General features: G+C 38.7%; 4 protein-coding genes across 4 annotated transcripts; 3 read left to right on the top strand and 1 right to left on the bottom strand.

The window, feature by feature from the left end:
* Nucleotides 1-1,976: 1,976 nt before the first annotated feature.
* Nucleotides 1,977-2,909, top strand: LOC123033420 (olfactory receptor 4D9-like). The gene has a single exon (XM_044450028.1). It carries the CDS (start codon nucleotides 1,977-1,979, stop codon nucleotides 2,907-2,909), a length of 933 nt encoding a protein of 310 aa, XP_044305963.1.
* A 2,576-nt stretch (nucleotides 2,910-5,485) lies between these two features.
* Nucleotides 5,486-6,412, top strand: LOC123033421 (olfactory receptor 4D9-like). Its single transcript, XM_044450030.1, has one exon. The coding sequence runs from the start codon at nucleotides 5,486-5,488 to the stop codon at nucleotides 6,410-6,412; it is 927 nt and encodes a 308-aa protein (XP_044305965.1).
* A 1,692-nt stretch (nucleotides 6,413-8,104) lies between these two features.
* LOC123033422 (olfactory receptor 4D1-like) lies at nucleotides 8,105-9,794 on the bottom strand. Its single transcript, XM_044450031.1, is given in 4 exon segments — nucleotides 8,105-8,964; nucleotides 8,967-9,036; nucleotides 9,629-9,646; nucleotides 9,762-9,794. Coding segments are annotated over 4 exon segments (981 nt in total).
* Nucleotides 9,795-15,668: 5,874 nt separating this feature from the next.
* Nucleotides 15,669-16,628, top strand: LOC123033423 (olfactory receptor 14C36-like). Its single transcript, XM_044450032.1, has one exon. It carries the CDS (start codon nucleotides 15,669-15,671, stop codon nucleotides 16,626-16,628), a length of 960 nt encoding a protein of 319 aa, XP_044305967.1.
* Nucleotides 16,629-19,292: the final 2,664 nt, after the last annotated feature.

The raw sequence follows: 19,292 nt of genomic DNA on the forward strand, positions 1-19,292 counted from the left end.
TTTAGCCCTTGAGAGTTTATTCCAAAATAAAGTTGTTATAACTGGATGCAACGTGGTTTTGGTTTGATCCGTATTAGCTGTAAAAAAGGTAGATTTGCAAACATCTCTATTTACATAACTCAGATAAATGGAATTCTTTATGTGAGTTCCATCCCCTGCCTTTCCTGGTATCACATAATTAGCCAGAAATCCAATAAGTACATGTAAGCTCAATTAGAAAACTCTTTAATGAATTCCTTTGTGTTTTGATTTGCTGGTTTTTTCACCAACACATCACATCACAGCAAAGCTCACAATGAATTTGTGACCCCCACCCCAATGGCTTGCAAACACATGCATGGATGTGACTTCAGTGGAAAACAAAGTTCCCTTGCTATAGCAGACTTTCCTCATCTCTTTTATTTTTTGGAAAAAATCAGAATTGTTCAGGGAACTGTACTACTGTTCTCTGCTTATGCATTTAAGAAAGCAAACTGATTTAAGTACACATTTCACTGTTGAAGGGATGGAGATGTATTTTCACTGTTGCTGTTGTAAAATTTGCTGTGCAATTATTCTTCTAATTGTACCTCTCTGTTCATGCTCTGAAAAGAAGAATTACGGAAAGGTAATATATCTGAACAATTAACAAAGCACTTAGAAGTCTCAGAGTAATATATTCCAAAAAATAACCATTGGGAAATATCTGCTTCTGGAAATCAATAGGATCTATTTATTTTCCATTTTTTTTACCAAGTTTAATAACATTCATTTCTACCTGTTCCTGATTATCTTAAAAGACAGCATTAAATGAAAAGCAATACATAGACTGTGGTTTGTGGATTATAGACATTCTATTTGTAGTAATAAAGTGCTTAACATAAATCTTTTTCTGAAGTTTATCAAGTTAATATTGGATGTAATAGATCAACAAAGGTATTAATTAATATGCGTGGTCTTCAAAAAGTTTCTGCACTTTTATCTTTTATAAATATATTTTATATATGTTTTGCTGATAGTATTAAAAAGTTGGTACAGTGATGGGAAAAATACATTGCAAAGGAAGATGACTATGTAGAAAAGTGATATAATTTGTTTTTGAAAGTCTTAATAGTGTTTAAAAAGTGTGGAAACTTTTTGAAGAAGCCTCATATATGTGTGTAAGCACATTTTTTTCTAGTCCATGCAGAGTAGCCTACTAGCAATATGTACTAATAAATGGTCAGGAGTCCATGAAAGGGGATGTCTCCTTGAAAAAATGCACACAATGGGACATATATGTATAAAGTATAGCAGTTATAATGGAGTAGGTGCATGTATGCATGTATTCCACAGCATTCATACTGTTGGATACAGAACTGATGCAAAAGTACAGTGATTCTTTTGGATCCTGGATCCAACTTTTCCTACACACACATACACACAAAGATTTTTCAAATGCTAATATTACAGCAGCAATAGAAATCATATTAATCAACCTAGAGGTAAAAGCAGCAGCAGCACTAGCAATGGCAGCTGAACATCTTGCAACATATTCAGAATACTCAGCAACATTTTCAGTAAAGAAGCAATTTTAAATTATTTAACATTAAAGGTAGAATCAAAGAATATTTGGCAAGCCTGTGGCTTCAGGAAGCTGCACTAGTATGTTCTTGGTTTCCCAATATATGATTTAACAGATGCCCATGCAGTCAATTTTTGTGCTGTCCAAATAGGTCAACATATATCAGTGATCATTTTTGCTATCTAGATCTATTTGATAACATCCAGTCAAATTCACTTGGAGTTAAAGTTTCTAAATTGTATCTGCATCCTATTGAGCACTTTCTATGTGCTTTCAGAATAACTTCTGAAATTTTACATTTATAGTAACAAAATGTACTTTTTGCCAGTGTGGTGGGGGCTGGGGGATAGAACAATCTGATAATGTGTCTTCTAATGTTCTTTAGTGATTCCTGGAAATGTCTTCCCTGCTAGTTCTTCAACAAGATGTTTAAATGGAGAACAACACGAAAGTGACAGAATTTATCCTCTTGGGCCTCTCCCAGAATCCCAAAATCCAGACCCTGCTCTTCATCCTTTTTCTCTTCATCTATAGCACAACATGGCTTGGAAATCTTGCCATTATAATCACTGTGATAACTACACCCAACCTCCACACACCCATGTACTTCCTCCTAGTCAATTTAGCTGTCATAGACATAAGTGAATCATCAGTCACATCTCTCAAAATGCTATTGGATCTCTTCTCCAACACTCATACCATCACATATAACTGGTGCATCACACAGATCTTCTTCTTCCATTTAACAGGAGGTGCAGTGGTATTCTTACTTGTTGCTATGGCTGTTGACAGGTTTGTAGCTATCTACAAACCACTGCAATATTTAATAATCATGAACAGAGGTGTTTGCATAGGTCTGGTGGCAGGAGCGTGGTTGGGTGGCTTTGCTCACTCCTTTATCCAGATTGGAATTCTTATTCAACTGCCATTCTGTGACACAAACATTTTGGATAACTTCTACTGTGACATCCCTCAGCTCATCAAACTGGCATGTACTGGCACCTACATCACAGAACTGCTGATGGTTTGCAATAGTGGGCTACTGCTGACTTTAATCTTCTTTTCCTTACTTGTGTCATACACAGTCATCTTGGTGAAGATTAGAACACATGTTACACAAGGGAAACACAAAGCTCTTTCTACCTGTGCTGCACAGATCATGGTTATGAGCTTGAATTTTGTTCCAGGTATGCTTGTTTATGACCGTCCTTTCAAAGTGTTCGCAGGAGAAAAGATTGCTTCGGTCCTCTACGCCCTTCTGACACCAATGCTGAACTCAGTGATTTTCACTTTGCGTAACGCAGAGATGAAAAACACAGTTTGCAAACTTATGAGAAAACTGTTGCTTTCTAAAAGGATAGGATGAGCTCATTGTGTCCCTCATATGAAGCTAACAGTGAACACTTCTCACACTCCCCCTCCTGATTAGTCAGAAGTTACACCTCAGCATGTGTGAGGGAAGAGCCATTCAGTGGAACAACCTGAAGGATACCATTCTTAGGAATGCAACAAGAAAACTTAAACTGCTGAAGGATGTAACAACATTATCAGAATTATGAAAGTATGCTTTCTAAAACTGTGTCCTTCTCATTTTATTATCTTTTGTTTAGCTCAGAAGCTTCATTCAGATCAGGTGGTCTTAGAATCTTTTAGGAATGGAATGAATATGCAACACACAATGGAGAACATATTATGTATGAAATATGGGTGGAAACTGAGAGTTTCCAATCAGTATCCACAACCATTCCTATTTTGCAGATATGTTACAAAATGTATATGAGAATGTGATGGTAGTTGAGTTAATGATGAAGGAAACACTTGCTTCTGAGCCTCAAGGAACTCCACTGAATTGTCCTAGTCTGGTTATTTTCACTAGTGTACACTAACAAGCACCAGTTTACCATTGGATTATTGGTCATTTCCAATACAGCAACATGTTTTGAAGTGGTAGATTACCTGTACTAAATACTGCCTTCCCAATACTGACTACCAATTTTTCTACTACACAACATTCTGGCTTTGAAAGAACTGCTTATCTCTTGTTCTATACCTTCCCGAATTAAAAGCCCTTCCTCAAATTCCATTTACTTCCCAGCTTGGGTTTACAGTTTAAATTGTAAACTTCTGTTTGATTCAGTTAATTCCCACTGAAACATAGTACACTGCCACCCTCAGATCCCTGGAGAGGACAGTGCTCATATCCCATGGCACAAGAATTAGAATTTGTGTGTCAAACATTATCTACATGTACGTTTGTGGAGCAGCTCCTTCTGTATGGCATTTTGATGGTACAAGAAAGGAAAATTGAACTGCAGCTCAGAAAACCTTTCAGTATGTGACTTCTCTGTTATATGTAGGAACCAATTGGAACCAAACATAGGTCTGTGCTTGTATTTTGTATTTCAGGAGATAGGGATAACTGCAGTTGTAAAATGAAACACCTTGAATGAGAATGAGAGAGGAGAGAGAGAGAAAGAAGATTTTGTTTGCAATTCCATGCACACTTGCCTGGCAATAAGTGCATTGAACACAATGAAATTTATTTCTGGGTAAATAAATAGTGTTTTTTAAATTGCAACTTATTGTAATTATGGCATTGCATGTTGTTAATACTCTAAGTTGATAATGAGGCACAGAGTATACAGTCCAGGCAATGTGTTTTAACCCCTTATCCCTGTATGTTGTCTTAACATTCTTGATTTAATCCTCAGCTTTGTCAAAAAGTTCGGCTTTTTCAAGATACAATTTGAACAAATTATGATTTTTAGGACAAGGAAAGTTGAGTGCAATCCAGAGGCCTTGTGGATCTCCTTTCTTTCTCATCTTCATGCTAATGCAGGTTGCTGATCTACAGTAGTCAGAAAATTTCCTGCTGGGGATTAGTCAATTGTTCAGAACAGACCTCAGTTTTCACTAGGAGGAAGTGTCCACCATGTCTCAAGACTCTTCCCAACCAGTTTCCTCCATGGTCTGTTCCTGACCATGAACCGTAATGGCTAAGACTGACAGGATGTGACATCTTAATTTATGGGGAAGGTCAGGCCAGGGACAAACTATTCCAAGAAATGAAGAAGAAATGATGTTGCTATGGTGTGTTGGGGTAGACAATCATGTTTACTTTGGAATAAGCATAATTTCATTATAGAAAATAGGGTATTTTAGAAGTAAACAAGAACAAAACCAGAAGTGACCATGGATGTGCCTGGTCAACACCCCATCTCTCTCTCTCTCTCTCTCTCTCTCTCTCTCTCTCTCTCTCTCTCTCTCATCTCTATTTCTGAAAAGAGTACAAAAATATCACCCTCACTTTTGGTAACTTTCCTGGCATGCAATATTTAGAATATTTTCTCAACACTACGCAATGGAAACTGAACAGAAATCAAACATATACCTAGAAGACCTATTCACTTATTTTCCACTAATTTTCATCTGACAAGTAAAGCAAAGCTTATTCATTTAATTATGTTTAACTTTATGAGCAGAACTATTGGTGCATTGTTAATATGTGCTCTTGAATATACTGGTCATTTTTTTAAGGACAGTGACACCTCATTCAGAATGATATGTAGACCGGGCAGAAGGTCTAATTAATGAACCCCAGTCTATGGTATTGTTTAGTGACTGATTCCATTCAGTAAATCATTCAACTGTAGAGAAAAACAAACAAAACCAAAAGTTGATAACAAGAAAGAAAACATTCCATCCCTGGAGTTCCACAGATAAGCCGGCCTTGTCCTAATGCTGGATAGTTTATACTGAATGTGGATGTAGGTGATACACAGTTAAAAGCTATAAAATGGAGAACTATGTCCACAGAATGATTACTAGGAATGTGGCATTACAGGAAAATGTATCAGCAGGGGCCTAAATAGGTGGAATGAGGAACCCAGCATGTTGACTTCATCTGAGATTCATTACTGTACTTTTATTTCAGGGTTAAAGATGGACCCAGAAAACTTTACGAGCAGAGTGACAGAGTTCCTACTCCTTGGCTTCACAGCAAACCATCTCCTGCAGTATGTCCTCTTTGTTGTGTTCCTGATGGTCTGCATTGCCACTTGGCTGGGCAACATCACCATAATCACCACAGTGATCAGGGACCAAAGGCTTCACTCCCCAATATACTTCCTGCTGGGAAATTTAGCCTTCATAGACCTCAGTGAGTCTTCAGTAACTGTGCCGAAGATGCTGTGGGACCTTGTGTCACAGCAAAAGGCTGTGTCCTTTCGTGGGTGCATGACACAGATGTTCTTCTTTCACTTCACCGGGGGTGCTGTAGTCTTCCTTCTCATGGTGATGGCTTTGGACCGCTATGTGGCTATCCAAAGGCCACTTCATTATCTCACCATAATGAACCACAGTACATGCGTAGGGTTGGTGGCAGGAGCATGGCTGGGGGGTTTTGTTCATTCCATTGTTCAGGTAGTTTTAATGATGAGATTGCCATTCTGTGGACCCAACATCTTGGACAATTATTACTGTGATGTTCCACAGGTTATCAAACTGGCCTGCACAAACACATTTGTTATAGAGATGTTAATGTTCTCTAACAGTGGACTTCTCACCACCATTATTTTTATTATCTTGGTTGCATCATACACCACCCTCTTGGTCAAGATACGAGCACATGTTAGTGAAGGGAAGACCAAGGCTCTCTCCACTTGTGGGGCCCAGATCACTGTGGTCTGCATTCATTTTGTACCCTGCATTTTTATCTATGCACGGCCTTTCCAGAAATGTGCAGCAGACAAGGTCCTCTCAGCACTCTATACTGTCATCACACCAATGTTAAATCCTGTCATTTACACACTGAGAAATACTGAGATGAAGAACGCCATCAGGAGATCTTTTAACAAAGTTCTGTTATGAGGAACACTGTGGAACATTTGCCTTATCACTGTCATGGCAGCTGAAGCATGTCTTAGGCGGTTAATTGCTGCAGCACAATGAAAGTCACTTTTGCCAACTTTGTTGAGCTCCAATGAAATGACTGGGAAATAAGTGAGCTCCTCAGAATGAGTATAGGATATAAAATTTAGTCACCAAGCCTGGAAATCTATGAGTCTTTAACCTAATGCACTGATATCCTAAATATGTATAATGAGAACACTGTTTGTTTGTTTATTTTTTTGTGGTGGGGCAAATGTTGTTATGGTTTTAAATTCAGTATCTTGTTTTAAATAAAAACCACAACAGCAGTAATATCATCTGTTACTTTCTTCTTGCCCAGTTCAGAGGTCTGTTGCACACATAAGTTAGATGCCAGACTGAGGTGACAATTTTGTTAATGGGGCAGAGGAACACCCAAATAAATAAGGAGAATCATAAGTAAAGAATGTATTGTGGAAATTTTAATGCATTTATACATGACAGTCATACATGTAGGATGCTAAATTTGTTTATTTATTTAAAACATTTATAGTGTATTCTATATTCAAACAGGATCTCTAGATGGTTATATACCAAAAAGAACTGAGGAACAGGCTCAAATATTTTAAAATATGCTAATTTATATATGCATTCAATTCCGTGTGTATGTGTGTGCGTGCGCACACATCCCTAAAGGATCCTGTCTCTTAAGGACACTCAATTTGTATGTGTGTATATATTTATATGTACAGGAGAGATGAAGGGAATTAATTTCAGAAGAAAACCTCAGGCAGAGAGATTGGATAAAATCTCAAAAGCACCCATTACAAATTTCCAAAAATATAGCAAAGCCAACTGTGTAGAAAATCAACATATTTAATATTTCTATTTGAACTAATGCTTGGAATATCACACATTTCTTACAAAGTTGGCATGCCATGATTGTTGAATGTGATTGTCTTTCTGGAGAGATCCTTGCTCTAGTATGTGATTGACCTTTGGACTGTGCTTTCGGATTGTGAAATCTTGGACTGTGTTTGCTTGAATCTCTATCATCTCATTGGCTTTTGACTCTGGACTGTTAACCAAATGTACCTCTTGCCTCTGGCCCTCTGAACCCATTTCAGGACTCCACCCTGCATCTGGTCCTGGTGGCTGGACTATATTTGCCTGCTGCCTGTGCCCCAGACCTTACACTTCAATTAGACATAATTTAAACAGTGTCTCATTTGACCCTTACTCCTTCTCTTTGTAACCTACTCTAAGAGCCTTTTGGGGTGAAGAGTGGGATGAAATCATATAGATAGCAAATAAATATTTTTTTACAATTCCTTTGGCAGACCATACTGGTGCTATGCAAAGCCAATATGAGACTGTTGCTTTTAAATATATTTCTGTCCCTAGGATATGGAATCAATTTCCAAAAGAGGGGATGGAGGTTCCATCAGTGAGGGTGTTCAAGGATAGATTGGATGTCCACATGTTGGGGATTACACAATTGGAGCCGGCTGGAGCTGGGAGTCAGACTAGATGGCCCAGGAGACCCTTTCTAACTCACTATGTTTCTAAGACACTTTAGATGCTTCTTGTATATGACTGAAACTAGGAGATCAACAATTCTAACTCTCTGATATAACCTTGAAAAGCAAAACAAATTGGATCCCTAATTTTAAATCTAGCTTACACTGTTGATCACTTCTGATAAATTTTCCACAGTTTTCCTATTAACCTCCTAATAGAATTTTTCATTTCAGTATTTCTGAGTGTGTAGGTTATAGGATTCAGCATGGGGGTGACAACTGTGTAGAGGAAGGATACTGCCTTATCGGCAGTAAATTTCTTAAAGGGACGGTCATAAATGAAGATACATGGGATGAAATGTAAGCTCACTACTGTGATCTGGGCTGCACAAATTGAAACAGCTTTCTGCTTTCCTTCTGAAACATGATTTCATATCTTGAACAAAATGATGCTATATGAAATGAGCAAGGCAATGAATGCTCCTGTAGTAACCAGTCCATTGTTGAAGACCATAAGCAGTTCTACAGCATAGGTGTCTGTGCAGGCAAGTTGGACCGCCTGTGGAACATCACAATAGAAATTGTCCAATACATTGGAACCACAAAATGGTAATTGTAGTACCAGTGCCACCTGAATAATGGAGTGAAGAAAACCACCTAACCAAGCAGCCACCACAACCCCTAAGCATGTGCTCCTATTCATGATGACCACATACTGCAAAGGTTTGGTTAGAGCTAAGTAGCGATCAGCTGCAATGACCATAAGGAAGAAGACAGCAGTGACCCCAGTGAAGTGAAAAAAGATTATCTGCATTAAGCATCCCTGGAAGGAGATCGTTTTGTCCTTGGAGAAAAGTAATTGCAGCAATTTAGGGGCACTTACCGAGGATTCACTAACATCCAAAAAAGCTAAATTGGCCAACAAGAAATACATGGGTACATGAAGATTATGGTCTGATATAACAGTTATTATGATCGTGACATTCCCAAACCAGGTGGTTACATAAACCAATAGAAAGAGGACAAAGAAGAAATGTTCAAATTCTGTATGTTGTGAGAGCCCACAAATACAAATTCTGTAATTCCACCTGTGATGTTTATCATCTCAATTCAGTAGTCATAAAATAAATATCTGCAGAGGGAATATATATATATATATATATATATATATATATATATATATATAAAAACACCATTCTCATAAATAACATTTTGAATTTCTATTTCACTTACAAAAATATAGCATTGCAATATCAAAGCACTTCAATAAGTATCTTTTTTAATACACACACACACACACACACAGATACATACACAAGATTATATTCTCAGGGAGAATTCTAGGAACTAGTTAGTCTTGAGATAGTACATTAACAAAACCTCAGTGAGGGTCAGTGAGCTCCATTTCTACACTTTAGCATGTACATAAGGCCACTTCATAATGAGTCAGAGCATTTCTCCCTTTTCACTCATACTGATTGTCAGCAGTTACCCAAGGTCCAAGCTTTGCTCCCCCTTCCCTCCAATTTCCCCCTGAAATGTCTTAATCTAAGAAGCTATGGATAGAATCTGAAATTTCTGAATGGACTTTATGACTGACATCATCCATCAAAGCTCATTACATTACACTGTGAATAAGCTCCATCTGTGATGCACATCAATGTGATGTGCATTGATGTGTGGCAGTAAGACTCACCATGCTGCATCCTGGTATCTGTAGATATTATAGCACAGACATGTTAACTGAGCATGAAAGAATGGGTATATCATGGACTAGAATATAAGCTATTCAATGAAACTGGGATGTATGGTGAGCAACATGTAGTTACCAATTCTCCCAATAAAGCACCTGTTTTCCCCATACCCCTTCCATTTCATCCAGACTTACACACTTCAAACTCACAACATGAACTGTGAATTTACAAAATTTGTTCATAGTTATCACCATCATTAATTTTTCTCAGAGAGCAATCCTATGGCTGCTAGACAGTATCTAGTTGATGACAGAATTTTTCAGATTCCCTTCTGACCAAATAGGAAATTGCTCTGAACTTCTAGCTGGGTCTCTACACATGGATACTCCCCATAATAACTGGCACGGAAAGAAACACTCTGATTATTTATCTGAGATTGTAAGCATGACCTTAGAAAAGGACTTTTTTGGGTGGGTGGGGGCAGGACATTCTGGGAGACTGGGAGAAGTGAGAGGTGCCAACAAGAAAGGATGTATCCTGCAGCACCACAACCTTCTTCCCTCCTATTCCAAAGTGCAATAATTAAATAATTGAACATCTATGCATTTTCCAGAGCAAGAGCACCACAGAAACACTGAGTAATTATTCCTTAATAGAATTCAATATTAGAAATACAATGGTATGGCTTATATGTATCTGCTCTATTAAGAGCTATACTATATTTGTATTGATATATAACTTTGACACCTCCTGACTTCACTTGCATCAGCAGACATGTTTTATTTAAATGATGCCACTGATTCATTTACAAGTGGAATTTTCTTTTCTGGGCCAGTGAGGTGCCTTGACTGACATAAAAACAGGCTTTGCTGGGTCATACCAAAAATACCACAATCCACTCTTGAATCAACAGAATGTCAAAAAATAGTGAGCTGATTCCAAAGCTGTAAAGGTGAAATTTCTGCATTTAGTCAGAGTCTTAACACAGAGCAGTGGAGGGATCAGTAGATCTATTTATACCAGGAGCTGCAAGGAACTATGTAGGTGTCTGGTTGTACTTAGAACTGCTGAGCAAAGTACCTAATCCAATAAAATATGCACTTCATACACATTCCTGCAAGTAAGGCTCACTGATGGAGCTCAACAGAACTTTTCACTAGGCATGAAAAAGAATTGCAGTGTAAGTCCATTGTCATAACACACTAAGGCAGACTTGATTACATCAAGGACAAGCTAGCTTTTCAATCTATATTTATTTGGTTGTTCTTTTTTCTGTTGAAGTTTAGCTGTATGAATAAGAAGGAAACATACATAAAAATAAATAGCAAATGTTCTCCCCATATCCTACTAAACGTATGTGTATTAAAATTGATGCAGTATTATGGTATCTGCTTTTGCCTTTGCAGTGGCGATAGGAATTACAGAATCCTAACTCATAATACAATTTATATAAATTGCCAGGTGGTACAGCAGTTTCTTCAATTGAGTTCTTACACACATTTCATTCGGGCTAATTCTCTCAATTAAAAGGAGCACAACTAGACACCTATTATTATAAAAAATCAATGAGGCAGAGAATGAAACAGGGTAACTGTAAGGTCTCAGTAAAAATTGGCAGAGTTCTCACTTATGAATTGTACCCTATTTAGGTGCCCTTACTGCAGCAGCAAAGGTCAGTTTTGTAAGAGGAAACTCAGCACTTCTAGGAATGTGAAAGTATTTTTCATTCTCCAGAATATATTATTAAAGGATAAACTGCCACTTTCCAGAAATGATTAATCTGCCTAATGCCATAAACTCCTAATATCTCACATCTTAAATGTCATTATAATCAGTAACAATTAACTTAATTGGCAATTATTAATACATCTCTGCAGTTTTAGTGGCATTCACATTTTTCAGGTTGGAGCCATACTTTGAATAAAGCAATTGAAATCAGTAGGATAAGCTGATTATGACTAACTTGAATCTTCATTATTTCAATAGATCTTACAGAAACATAATTAAATCTGGATCCAGCAGCACTTACGCTGCAGTATGTATAATGTACTGAAATGAAGGATTCCGTTCAGCCAAAAGGATGCATGTTAATGTTCCCTGCTTTCCTTCAAAGAAATGTAAACTTGTGCTGAACTCTGACACTAAAACCAATAGGTATGTCAGATGTTTCACTTTGGTTGGATCCTGTGCTCTCTGTGTGAAGCAACCTCAATCATGTTTAATTCCTGAATCATAAGTTTGTAAAAAGTGCACTACATGTACCAGGTATGCCCCAGTTTTGAGATGTTATGGTCTTTGGGACTTCAAAAATTGAATGCAATTGTATCTTCGTTGTAAGCACTGGTTCTGCAGTATGAACATGATGATTAACCTCGGCAAGGGGCGGCATAGAAATGTTTTAATAAATAAATAAATAAATAAAAGTGATGAAACTTCACCAACTATGGTCTTCTTATGTGTTCTCTGAGGCTTTGTTTTGCTTTGCTTTTTTAAAAATAAAGATCACAAATATACCATGGTCCTCTGAGTCTCTCACACATCAAATTAATCTCTACTGCTGTGGTGCTTCAGAGAAAATGTTTCCGATCAACCAGATCAACTGATGCACTTAAGCTGAATGATACCAGTGAGATGCTTACCCAAGACACCCATTCATGAAATGCAGTCATTGTCTTGGGGAATGTGGAGATGGATGCCCTTTGTGGGATGGGGGAAGAAATAAATTAGGGATGGGGAATAAATGAATTCAGTCAGTTTTGTAATGTGAATGAACCAAAACATGCTGACACCTATGACCTTATCCAACCAGTTCAGATTACCAGTGCTGGCAAGAGACTTACAACTTTCATTGATGGTTGCATCAAGGCAGCCTTGAGAAGAAAGAATGAGTCAGGAAGGGGAAAAAATCCATAAAGAAAGTACAATGAAATTCCTGCTTGAGAGATGGGCATTTCAACCCTGATTTTGAGTTAGGGTGCACATCACTGGTAGGGATAACAACCATTTTAAAAAGGACCCTATTAAAATTCAGAAAATAGGTAGAAGGAATAAGCCAGGCTGAAGATAACTCCATAACCTTGGTCAAGACCTTTTTATTGTTCTGTACTTAATGTTAATGTTTACTATTTTAACTATGCTTTATGCTCAGTTCATGGATTATTTTGTATTATTTGGGTATACATGTATTTATTGTATTTGACTTGTAAGCTGTCCAGAGACCTGCAAGGTCTTGGACAGGGTAAAAAAATACCCAAATGAATGAATGAATGAATGAATGAATAAATAAAATACTTCGAAATTCAGGAATGAGAAATGGGCATTTCTGGATCACATCCAGATAAAGGTAAGAAAAAAGAGGACCTTATTGAAGTGTACAGGCTTGGAACATGTTCTGAAGAGGCTGAAAGAATGAAGAAAGGAAGAAAAAAATGTTAATAAAGATGGTACTTCAAAATTCCTGCATGAGAAGCGGGCATGTCTGAGATGGTCCACATCCAGGTTAGGGTTAGGGTTTGAAAAATGAAAGACCCTTTTGAGATGTGGAGGCATGGAACTTCTTCAGAATAGCCAGAAAACAATAGCAGGGCAGTTAAACATCCATGAAGCAGGAAGTTTCCAAACTGAGCTTGACCCATGAGCATATGAGCCCAGAAAGGGGAGGGGGGGTTTGGAGCAACATCCAGGAGAGGGTTAAAGAAAGAAAAATGAAGCTCTTTTTGAAACCAGAAAAGCTTGGAATATGTTCAAAATGGGCAAAAAGAATGAACTGGGTAGAAAAATATCCCTAAGGATGGACCGTAAAAAAATCAGTGATCAGTTATGGACATTTTGCCCTGAAATCAGGGTTAGGGTTCACATCCAGGTTAGGGTTAAGGTTAGAAAAATAAAGTACCATTTTGAGATGCTGAGGCAAGGAATGTGTTTACAATGGGCCAAAAACAATAGCCAGCCATTAACACATCTATGAAGCTGGAAGTTCCCAAATTGGGCTTGACCCATGGGCATATGAGCCCAAAAATAGGGTTGGAGCAACTTCCAGGAGAAGGTTAGAGTTAGAAAAATGCAGCTCCTTTTGAATACAGAGATGATTGGAATGTGCTCAGAATGGATAGAAAGAATGAGCTGAGCAGAAAAACATCCTTAAAGATGGGTCTTAAAACATCAGTGAGAAGCTGTGCACATTTCCTCCTGAAATTTGGGTTGGGATCCCTATCCAAGTTAGGGTTCCAGTCAGAAAAACAAAGGAATGTATTGAGATGCCCAGGCTTGGAACATGCACCAAATGGGAAGGAAGAATGAGGCAGGAAAAAATAATCTCCATAAAGATGGTGCCTTTAAATGAGCTGCATGAGAGATGAGCATTTCTTCCTGAAATTTAGAGTTTGGGGCCACATCCAGGTTAGGGTTAGGGTTGGGCTTCATATCCAGGATAGGGGAAGCATTAGGAAACAATTGTACCCATTAAATTGCCATGCTGCTCATATGCATCCTGTCTCCTCTGGAATGTAAGAGCATCCCTGCATATGGATTACATTCACTGATGCTAGTTTATAAATCTGGACCCACCCCAAATCAGTGAGCTCCACCTCCAGATCATCTGTAAACTATTGGATTTCAGATTCTAGATTCAGTGCCACTTTGCAGTCTATTTCTTGCTACAAATAATTCTGCTCCCACGCTCTTCCAGGGTATCAGAACACTTAATTTATGAATTGGGAACCCTTTCCTCTAGTCATAAAAGTTAATTTTTTCTCCTTTTGTTAATCTTGATCTTAATCCTCACTCAGTGTTCCTCCAGGGTTCATACAGTGTCTGGTTCTCCTACTGATGAACCTCAATTTCCCCTGAGAATAAGCTCATTTACATCTTTCCCATGGGACCTTCTTGTTAACAACTGAGAGGTCAAAGATGTCATATGATACCACTGAAGATGGCAATGCATTTGTTAAAAGGTTCTATCATTGTGAGGAGTACAATAATTTCTAAGGGCTTTGTTATGACAGAAGAGAACACAGCAAACACCTTTAGCGTGAATCCAAAGGTACCCGAAGGTATCTTTTCATCCCTGCACCTGAATTACGCTTTTGTAGAAGGTATTGTACTTCAATGGAGAGGTTAAATAGTCCTTCCTTCTTTTGATTTATGTGTTCTCTTATTTGCTATTTAATATCTATTCCCATATTATTTCAATCCATCTCAGCAAAACTCAGAGCAAGAGTCATCTTGCATGAGGTCATAGAATTGTAGAATTGTAGAATCATAGAAGAGTTGGAAGGGGCCAGAATCCCATTGGGTCGAACTCCCTGCTATTGCAGGACACTAAGTTACACCATTCCATTCAGGTGGCTGTCCAGATGCTTTCTGAATGTCTCCAGTGAGGGAGAGCTCACAACTTCCCCAGGTAATAGGTTTTATTGTCACACTGCTCTGACAGTGAGGGAATGCTTCCTGATGTAGACATAAATCTGGTTTCTTTTAACTAGATTCCACTATTCTGTGTCCTGCACCCTGGAATGAACAAGAAGAGATCTTGTCCTTTCTCTTCATTACAGCCTTTCAGGTACTTGTAGGTTGACAGCTCATTAGCATTCTGTATCTAAAAGAACCTGATCACAGCAGCCATATACCTCTGAGAAGGTTAGATAATAGAGCAACATGAAGGCAATAAAAAGTCCATTTGACGTCAGCATTCATCCAGAGTTTGATTTTTCTAAGCTAGACATGGTGAGACTGTGCTGAACCTCTGGTCATGCTGAATGGGGATGGTGGGAACTGAGGTCAAACAGCAGCAAAGGGGATTCAGCTGATCTAACACATAAACAAAGAGCTATCACCATATTTTATGATGATGAAAAAGAGTGAAGGCATAAGTGCAGGAGATGACAAACATAAATGATTGTTCTTCCCTTCCTTTTTTCTTTGGATAAGAAATGAGACTTTTATAATGTGGAGAATATGTAAGAGCTAGAGTATTACACCTTTCTAATCTGAATTACTGTTTCATGTTTATTTTTATATAGGACAAAATGGTTCAAGGATAAAATGTCCAATGAAAGCACCATTCTTGAATTCCTACTACTGGGATGTTCTGATGTTCGAGAAATACAGCTTATATGCTTTGCGATCTTTCTACTGATTTATCTGGCAGCATTTATAGGAAACACTCTTGTTGTCACAGCTGTAATTATGTCTTCACATCTTCACAGCCCCATGTATTTCTTCCTAGCAAATCTGTCTATTATGGACCTTGGATACATCTCGGTCACCATGCTTAAAGCCATGCCTAATTCTCTCCTGAACTCAAGGTTGATATCTTATTCTGAATGCATTGCTCAAGTCTTCTTCCTCTTTTTCTTCATTTCATCAGATTTTTTCCTCCTCACTGTCATGGCATATGACCGATACATTGCCATTTGTGATCCCCTACATTATGGGGTGATAGTCAATAAGGTTGCATGCATCCGAATGGCAGCTCTCACATGGATCAGTGGTCTTCTCTATGCAACAGTGCACACTGGAGCCACCTTTGCAATCCCCTTTTGCTCCAACATCATCAATCAGTTCTTCTGTGAGATACCCCAACTACTGAAGCTCTCCTGCTCCGACTTGTATCTCCTTGAAGTTGTCGCTCTTGGCTTCAGTGCATTTTTAGGACTGGGCTGCTTTGGTTACATAGTTGTATCCTATGTGGAGATCTTCAAAGCAGTATTTAGAACCCCATCTGCACAAGCAAGAAACAAAGCCCTCTCTACTTGCATCCCTCACCTCATGGTTGTCTCCTTGTTCCTTTTCACAGGTGCATCTGCCAATCTAAAAATAGTTTCCAGCTCCCTGCCAGGCCTGGACAGTGTTGTGGCCATAGCTTACTGTGCTCTTCCCCCAGTGATGAATCCAGTCATTTATAGCATGAGGAACAAGGAAATCAAAGCAGTGCTGAGGAAACTCTATGCCAGATCATTGAACAAGCATATCAAAGGGAAACGTGATGGTTCAGCTCTATAGCAACTCATGCAGCCAAGACTCAGAACACACTAAGTGAAAAGGAGTCAAGAATAAATCCACAACTTATGCTGATGACTGTCCACATCTTTTCATGGAAGATAATCTTCCATTAAAGGAAATGGAATTATTTTAGAGCTGTGCACAAGTATCCCCCAACCCTATTCATGGCCAGAGGAACTGGGGAAATAATTTCACTGAATTTACTACAGGAAGGAGAAATTACGTATCAGTCATTGGCACAGCTTCTCCCTCACTCTCTTTTTTACTGATTTCCATGACAGATATTCTTTTGTGCATTTGGAATTGATTCACTATAGCTTATTAGCTGACAGGCAGGAGCTTATTTGGAGATGGCAGCACACATGCAAGCACATACCCAAACTGCTTTGCATGTTTCTCTGCTTGCATCTTTTCTATGGAAGCCCTTGACACACCTAATGTGGCCAGGCAGACTTTTTTAGAAGAGTTGACATCAGACTAAATGCAAGCCCACATGAAAACAACCAGTGTGGTAGGAAGTGAATATTATGGCCACATATCTCATCATTGCACACTATATTTTTCCAAATTATAGCTTCCAAGATGCATTTTAATAGTGTCCATGCAGACCCCTTCCCCCCCTTTTGGTGGAATGAGGGTTCATCTGAGTCCACATGGGTAAGTTTATTATCTGAGGAAATAACCAATTCACTAGGAGTAAGTTTACCCATTGGTGCAAATTACCATTACACACACGCTCACACTGCAACAGGGGTAGAGGATACATTTGTGCAAAGGCCTCAGGCAGAACAATCCTATGGCCAATAGATGTTGTCTAGACAGCCAAAGGGCTCTTCAGAGACCCACCTACTAGGTCAGAAAATGGTTCCAACCGCATAACTATGTCTCCATACCATTAGAATGCCCTCACTCCCCTTGCAACCAGCATGAAAAGAACTGCTCACAACATCTCCAAGGTCACAACAGTTACCTCAGAGGAGGGATTTCGGGGGGGTGGGGTGGGCTGGGGTGGGATGGGATGCAAGGAGGAGAGGAAACAGTCACTGCCAAGATATGAGATACCCTGGCAGTATCTCAACTTCCTTCCTTCCTTCCTTCCTTCCTTCCTTCCTTCCTTCCTTCCTTCCTTCCCACTCAAAGGTGCTCTGGTTAGACAGCCAAACCTGGCTGTCTAAGTATTTCACAGGGCAAGAGAAGCACACAGCAGCTTTCATCTCTGCTCCCTCCACCCTGCATAAAATGTCTGCAATTACCCAACTTCAAGAATTATGGGCATCCAGATGGGACTGTGCCCTAAGAGGTGTATACATTTCTTTTAATTTGAATGACCAATTCCAGGTGGAGGGACTGATTTGTAGCACAGGAGCTTTTTGGAGTCTCCTGTTCCTTTTTGTGAGGATGCTGGTCTCATTGATCTTTTTTTTTTTTTTCCTTACAGTAATTCAGAATAGTGGGTGATTTATAAAGGGAGTGGGAATGGGAGGGGGAGCAGGTAAGGATTTTACAAATGGACATAATCCTAGGTGTTCCCCACAACATTCCTAGTTCATTTGAAATATGTAGTATTATATCATTACATTGGATGGCCATTACATTTTTTTTATATTGTATTTTGATTCTTTCTTCTATTTGGAGAAGATCCCTAGAAACATCTGCATTAGTGTCCATGGAAGGTGCTACCTAAAGCCAGTTTGTTTGCAAGTATTTTGATTGGCATAATCAAATTTGAAAAGCAAAGGTGAATGTTTTGTAGGTATTTGGATTTGAAGATAAATCCTGACATTTTCCAGTGATTCCCTGTTGCAATTAGGGATGACATAATGCATTTCAAGGACAATTCAGTAACCTTCCTTTTGCTAGGTCCCTTTACACCTTTTTTGTAGGTGATGCCTTGAAGATCATCATGGGGCTGTGATATTCCCCTGGGACCAAATTCTTGAAACAGTAGAGAAAAGAGAGATGAAACAATCTCTTCCTGTTCCCCTCCCCTCTCATAGTGTGGGCATGTTGTATTAAAGATCACAGTCAAACACAGTGGTGTTTTCATCTACCACACACAACAAAAAAAGCAAGTAGAATCTTTTCTTTTTTTTAATTTAGCTTCATTAAGACTAGGGATCCTAGGAGTTTGGGACTGCATCTCTGAAAAGACAATATTTGTTGGCTGTTAGAATAAGTCTAATACAAAGATGATCATTTTACAATGAACAAAAATATAGCCCATCTTAGCTGCTTGCACCAGATTAGAGTGGAGGGAAAGTTGGGCACAGGTGAGAGATTAGCTTGAATCAGTCTTGTTCTATTCAGACTGGCCTTACAAACCTTGGTTAGATAAGATAGTGTGTGTGTGTGTGTGTGTGTGTGTGTGTTTGAATACTGCTTATTAGCATTGTGCTCTCTGAGTGGCCAAATACTGTGTGTGTGTGTGTGTGTGTGTATTTTATTATTTATAGACAAAAGGATGGGTCAGTTAGGACTGCGAAGAGTTATCCAGCTACACTGGCTTTCTTCTCCTTAATTAAAGAGTGTACCTTAGATCTCATAGTGTGGAAGGTACTGCCAAATTGGTGTAAACTGCAGTCAGAGGTAGTTGATATACGCCTCCCTCTACTTCCAACATTATTGTTGGACCATGAGAAAAGTGGCCAATCTCGTGCCATTTCG

The sequence above is a fragment of the Varanus komodoensis genome, unplaced genomic scaffold (assembly GCF_004798865.1).
Source record: "Varanus komodoensis strain SLA01 unplaced genomic scaffold, ASM479886v1 scaffold62, whole genome shotgun sequence".
Classification (NCBI taxonomy): Eukaryota; Metazoa; Chordata; class Lepidosauria; order Squamata; family Varanidae; genus Varanus; species Varanus komodoensis.

Coding starts and splice junctions, on each gene's coding strand:
- LOC123033420 (XM_044450028.1), top strand. CDS start 1,977: ATGGAGAACAACACGAAAGTGACAGAATTTATCCTCTTGGGCCTCTCC.
- LOC123033421 (XM_044450030.1), top strand. CDS start 5,486: ATGGACCCAGAAAACTTTACGAGCAGAGTGACAGAGTTCCTACTCCTT.
- LOC123033423 (XM_044450032.1), top strand. CDS start 15,669: ATGTCCAATGAAAGCACCATTCTTGAATTCCTACTACTGGGATGTTCT.